The following is a 5109-nucleotide window of genomic DNA, read 5'->3' as shown; positions in this document are numbered from 1 at the left end:
TTTTTTTATAAATTGGTCCAGTTAAAAATTTGATTATAAAAATTCAATCAACATTTGAAAGTCTCAAAACCCATATTACATCCTTTTAAAAATGGAAAGTGACGAAAAAATTATTTAAAAGTGTAGAACTATTAAAACCTTATTTTTATTAATGATTTAAAATACTAAAAAATTAAAAAAAGTTTACACTTCAAGCAAACTTCGACATAGTAAATGACTGATGTCAGTAGCATTGTTAAAGTGCTCTCCTCCTCGATTCTCATCAGAGCAAAGGAGGTTGGTAGGCAGCGCGCGAGCCATTTTTAACAGAAAAAAAGTGTTCTCAGTGAAAAAAAGATGTCTGATTCTGCAGTTGCAACGTCCGCTTCCCCAGTGGCTGCCCCACCAGCGACAGTTGAGAAGAAAGTGGTCCAAAAAAAGGCATCTGGATCTGCTGGCACAAAGGCAAAGAAAGCCTCTGCGACGCCGTCACATCCGCCAACTCAGCAAATGGTGGACGCTTCCATTAAAAATTTAAAGGAACGTGGCGGTTCATCACTTCTGGCAATCAAAAAATATATCACTGCCACTTATAAATGCGACGCCCAAAAGTTAGCGCCATTCATCAAGAAGTACTTAAAATCGGCCGTGGTCAATGGAAAGCTTATCCAAACTAAGGGAAAGGGTGCATCTGGATCTTTCAAACTGTCGGCCTCTGCCAAGAAGGAAAAGGATCCGAAGGCAAAGTCGAAGGTTTTGTCTGCTGAGAAAAAAGTTCAAAGCAAGAAGGTAGCCTCTAAGAAGATTGGTGTCTCCTCCAAAAAAACTGCCGTTGGGGCTGCTGACAAAAAGCCCAAAGCTAAGAAGGCTGTGGCTACCAAAAAGACTGCCGAAAATAAGAAAACTGAGAAGGCAAAAGCCAAGGATGCCAAGAAAACTGGAATCATAAAGTCGAAGCCCGCCGCAACAAAGGCGAAAGTGACTGCAGCGAAGCCAAAGGCTGTAGTAGCGAAAGCGTCAAAGGCAAAGCCAGCGGTGTCTGCAAAACCCAAAAAGACGGTGAAGAAAGCATCGGTTTCTGCTACCGCCAAGAAGCCGAAAGCGAAGACTACGGCTGCCAAAAAGTAAATTGTGAAAAAGTGCAGTATTTGGTACATGTTCGCAATTAAAATTTTAGATTTATGATTTATAGATCTGAAATTTGTTTAAACAAGTCCTTTTCAGGGCTACAACGTTCCGTTGCAAGAGAAAAAAACTTTTATTTTCTTCCACTTATTTATTAGCTGACGTTCGCAGCAACAATAAAACGTTTCATGTCATGAATTACATTGCATGTTGGTCGCATTCAGTTTTCGTTCCCGATTTTTTTGTATTTATTTGAACATTACCCAATTACCCATATTGCGGGTAAATAAGTTTTATTTGTAAATTCATATTCGATGATTGGTGGTTGAAAAATGCATTTCTTTGGTATAACACATTGTGGCCCTGAAAAGGGCCGTTTTGGATTATTGTCCGCATTCGCAGGAGAAAATTATTTAGAGCTGGTGTACTTGGTGACAGCCTTGGTTCCCTCACTGACAGCATGCTTGGCCAACTCTCCAGGCAAAAGCAGGCGAACAGCCGTTTGGATCTCCCGACTGGTGATGGTCGAGCGCTTGTTGTAGTGAGCTAGACGAGACGCTTCGGCAGCAATTCGCTCGAAAATATCATTTACAAAGCTGTTCATTATGCTCATCGCCTTCGACGAAATTCCGGTGTCAGGATGGACCTGCTTGAGAACCTTGTAAATGTAGATGGCATAGCTCTCCTTCCTTTTGCGCTTCTTTTTCTTGTCGGTCTTGGTGATGTTCTTCTGAGCCTTGCCAGCCTTCTTGGCTGCCTTTCCACTAGTTTTCGGAGGCATTGTTCACGTTACTTATATTTTCACAAACACAATTCACTTATCGTAATGTGGGCCCGAACGCGTTCACGTTTATACTTTTTTTCGAGCAGTCAATTCAGGTCTAAGTCACCCACCCCTAACTGAATGCGCAGGCAAACGGAAAAGTATAAATATTTCGCTGTCTGGGTTAGGCGAGCATTCGTGTTCCGTGTGTAAAGTGAACTAAGTGAAATAAACGCAAAGCAAAATGTCTGGACGTGGAAAAGGTGGCAAAGTGAAGGGAAAGGCAAAGTCCCGCTCAAACCGTGCCGGTCTTCAATTCCCTGTGGGCCGTATTCACCGTTTGCTCCGGAAGGGAAACTACGCAGAGCGTGTTGGTGCAGGCGCTCCAGTTTACCTAGCTGCCGTAATGGAATATCTGGCCGCTGAGGTTCTCGAGTTGGCTGGCAATGCTGCTCGTGACAACAAGAAGACTAGAATTATTCCGCGTCATCTGCAACTGGCCATCCGCAACGACGAGGAGTTAAACAAGCTGCTCTCCGGCGTCACAATTGCACAAGGTGGCGTGTTGCCTAATATACAGGCTGTTCTGTTGCCCAAGAAGACCGAGAAGAAGGCCTAAACGTTTCAAAGGCTAAGCTAAAAACCTACATGTACATAAAATCGTCAATCAAACCGTCCTTTTCAGGACGACCAAATTATTACCAAAGAATTGAAAAATTTTTTAGCTTGGCAATTTGTTGTAATTAGTAAATCATAAAGAATTATTAACGTAAAGATGGTAATGTAGTAAGGGTTTTCTACTATATGCGGTATAAACTATAATTTGCTTCTTTAAACAATCGCACACCACGATGTGATGCTGTACATGCGGTGTCTGAAACCATTTGTACAGTCTGTACAAATCCATGTTAGAAATACACATTCTATTTGAAAGAGTACGAACGACAGACATTTATTTTTAGTTTAACATATTTTTTGGGAGTCCCGACCAATAAAATTAAATACTTTTTGAAAATCTTCCTCCTTTTAAAAACTGAATGGTGGTCCTGAAAAGGACCGATTGCTTAATAGGGGTACACAGGATGTACACTTTTTAACCGCCAAATCCGTAGAGGGTGCGGCCTTGCCTCTTCAGAGCGTACACAACATCCATGGCTGTAACTGTCTTCCTCTTGGCGTGTTCCGTGTAGGTCACGGCATCACGAATTACGTTCTCCAAGAAAACCTTCAGAACGCCACGCGTTTCCTCGTATATGAGTCCAGATATGCGCTTCACACCGCCTCGACGGGCCAAACGGCGGATAGCAGGCTTCGTGATACCTTGGATGTTATCACGCAGCACTTTGCGATGACGCTTGGCGCCACCCTTTCCCAAGCCTTTGCCTCCTTTACCACGACCAGTCATTTTTCACTGTTCTATACTATTATACACGCACAGCACGAAAGTCACTAAAGAACTAATTTCAACGTTTCTGTGTGCCCCTATTTATAGGTAAAACGACAAAAACCCGAGAGAGTACGAACGATATGTTCGTTCGCTTTTCGCTCGTCAAATGAAATGGCCTCTGTTTTTCTCTCTCTCTCTCTCTCTCTTTCACCGTCCACGATTGCTATATAAGTAGGTAGCAAATGCTCTGATCGTTTATTGTGTTTTCAAACGTGAAGTAGTGAACGTGAACTTTAGTGAAACCCAAATCGGAGATGGCTCGTACCAAGCAAACTGCTCGCAAATCGACTGGTGGAAAGGCGCCACGCAAACAACTGGCTACTAAGGCCGCTCGCAAGAGTGCTCCAGCCACCGGAGGTGTGAAGAAGCCCCACCGCTATCGCCCTGGAACCGTGGCCTTGCGTGAAATTCGTCGCTACCAAAAGAGCACCGAGCTTCTAATCCGCAAGCTGCCTTTCCAGCGTCTGGTGCGTGAAATCGCTCAGGACTTTAAGACGGACTTGCGATTCCAGAGCTCGGCGGTTATGGCTCTGCAGGAAGCTAGCGAAGCCTACCTGGTTGGTCTCTTCGAAGATACCAACTTGTGTGCCATTCATGCCAAGCGTGTCACCATAATGCCCAAAGACATCCAGTTAGCGCGACGCATTCGCGGCGAGCGTGCTTAAGCTGACACGGCATTAACTTGCAGATAAAGCGCTAGCGTACTCTATAATCGGTCCTTTTCAGGACCACAAACCAGATTCAATGAGATAAAATTTTCTGTTGCCGACTATTTATAACTTTAAAAAAAAAATAAGAACAAAATTCATATTCTATTATTTATGGCGCAAACGGTACTGGGTCTTAAATCATATGTAAAAATACTAATTCTGCCAGAGAAGGAATAAAAATAATCTTATTTTAATTGTCAGCTCAACATTTATTAAATTAAAGAAGAGGTTAATACAAAAATATATATTTTTATTTGTTCTTTGTGCGAACATCCTTTAAAGCAGTGAAAGTGTCGTGCGGGGAAAGGGACTCTGAACCTTAAACATCTAAAAAAAAATCTGAATTCTGTGTAAGACAGTTTGAAATTAATGAAATTACATTGATGACGGCAATATTTATAAAATAACAGAAAATAATAAAATAAAACTAGCTATTTTATATTTTTTCCATGTGTTAACTGAAGAAAGTGTTATTATTGAAGAGGTCGTACGGGACAATTGACACTGTCCCTTCAAACGTCTGTAAAAAATAAAACCTATGTAAAATTCAGCACGGAAATTGGCTAATTTTGTTGCGGAATGTAATATATATTACATAATAAAGGATAATACAAAAATTGTTTCTTTTTATTTTTTATTTGATTTATTTATTTGACTACATAGACGGTAATGCATATGTGGCGAGGAAATCGATTGATTTCAGAACAAATTATTTTAAAATATGCATGGAAACACATTAATAACAAGCAAACACATTAATAATTTAAGAAAATATTATTTATTATATTAATATTATGTTATTTAAGAAAGTATCTGTATTTTTAACGATCGAAAATTATTTCTGAATGCTGCTTTAAAGCAAATTTTTCTGTAGTTCAATGTGAACTTAAATCAAGTAATAAAGTATCTTAATTAATAATAGACGCTTCTTTCAGAAGCCCTTCTAGGGGATGAACGTTTCAATTTTAATAAACATTACGAATTAGTGAAATATTTGCAATGATTCTTATTTTATTAGATGTTTTTTTTATAAATTGGTCCAGTTAAAAATTTGATTATAAAAATTCAATCAACATTTGAAAGTC

The 5109-nt window shown here is 40.1% G+C and overlaps 5 protein-coding genes across 5 annotated transcripts; 3 read left to right on the top strand and 2 right to left on the bottom strand.

Annotated features, from left to right (window-relative positions):
* The first annotated feature begins 327 nt into the window (after window positions 1-327).
* Window positions 328-1107, top strand: LOC107193216 (histone H1). The gene has a single exon (XM_015582620.1). It carries the CDS (start codon window positions 337-339, stop codon window positions 1105-1107), a length of 771 nt encoding a protein of 256 aa, XP_015438106.1. The 5' UTR covers window positions 328-336.
* Window positions 1108-1513: 406 nt separating this feature from the next.
* LOC107193214 (histone H2B) lies at window positions 1514-1885 on the bottom strand. Its single transcript, XM_015582619.1, has one exon. The coding sequence runs from the start codon at window positions 1883-1885 to the stop codon at window positions 1514-1516; it is 372 nt and encodes a 123-aa protein (XP_015438105.1).
* Window positions 1886-2111: 226 nt separating this feature from the next.
* On the top strand, window positions 2112-2486 carry LOC107193213 (histone H2A). The gene has a single exon (XM_015582618.1). The coding sequence runs from the start codon at window positions 2112-2114 to the stop codon at window positions 2484-2486; it is 375 nt and encodes a 124-aa protein (XP_015438104.1).
* Window positions 2487-2960: 474 nt separating this feature from the next.
* Window positions 2961-3272, bottom strand: LOC107193212 (histone H4). The gene has a single exon (XM_015582617.1). The coding sequence runs from the start codon at window positions 3270-3272 to the stop codon at window positions 2961-2963; it is 312 nt and encodes a 103-aa protein (XP_015438103.1).
* A 296-nt stretch (window positions 3273-3568) lies between these two features.
* On the top strand, window positions 3569-3979 carry LOC107193211 (histone H3). Its single transcript, XM_015582616.1, has one exon. It carries the CDS (start codon window positions 3569-3571, stop codon window positions 3977-3979), a length of 411 nt encoding a protein of 136 aa, XP_015438102.1.
* The last annotated feature ends 1130 nt before the right edge of the window (window positions 3980-5109 follow it).

This window comes from Dufourea novaeangliae, unplaced genomic scaffold (genome assembly GCF_001272555.1).
Source record: "Dufourea novaeangliae isolate 0120121106 unplaced genomic scaffold, ASM127255v1 scaffold850, whole genome shotgun sequence".
NCBI lineage: Eukaryota > Metazoa > Arthropoda > Insecta > Hymenoptera > Halictidae > Dufourea > Dufourea novaeangliae.
The sequence above is the reverse complement of the archived record's forward strand: the minus strand, read 5'-3'. Positions and strand labels throughout refer to the sequence as shown.

What these genes read in the sequence shown, in the direction of transcription:
- LOC107193216 (XM_015582620.1), top strand. Translation starts at nt 337, where the DNA reads ATGTCTGATTCTGCAGTTGCAACGTCCGCTTCCCCAGTGGCTGCCCCA.
- LOC107193214 (XM_015582619.1), bottom strand. Translation starts at nt 1,885, where the DNA reads ATGCCTCCGAAAACTAGTGGAAAGGCAGCCAAGAAGGCTGGCAAGGCT.
- LOC107193213 (XM_015582618.1), top strand. Translation starts at nt 2,112, where the DNA reads ATGTCTGGACGTGGAAAAGGTGGCAAAGTGAAGGGAAAGGCAAAGTCC.
- LOC107193212 (XM_015582617.1), bottom strand. Translation starts at nt 3,272, where the DNA reads ATGACTGGTCGTGGTAAAGGAGGCAAAGGCTTGGGAAAGGGTGGCGCC.
- LOC107193211 (XM_015582616.1), top strand. Translation starts at nt 3,569, where the DNA reads ATGGCTCGTACCAAGCAAACTGCTCGCAAATCGACTGGTGGAAAGGCG.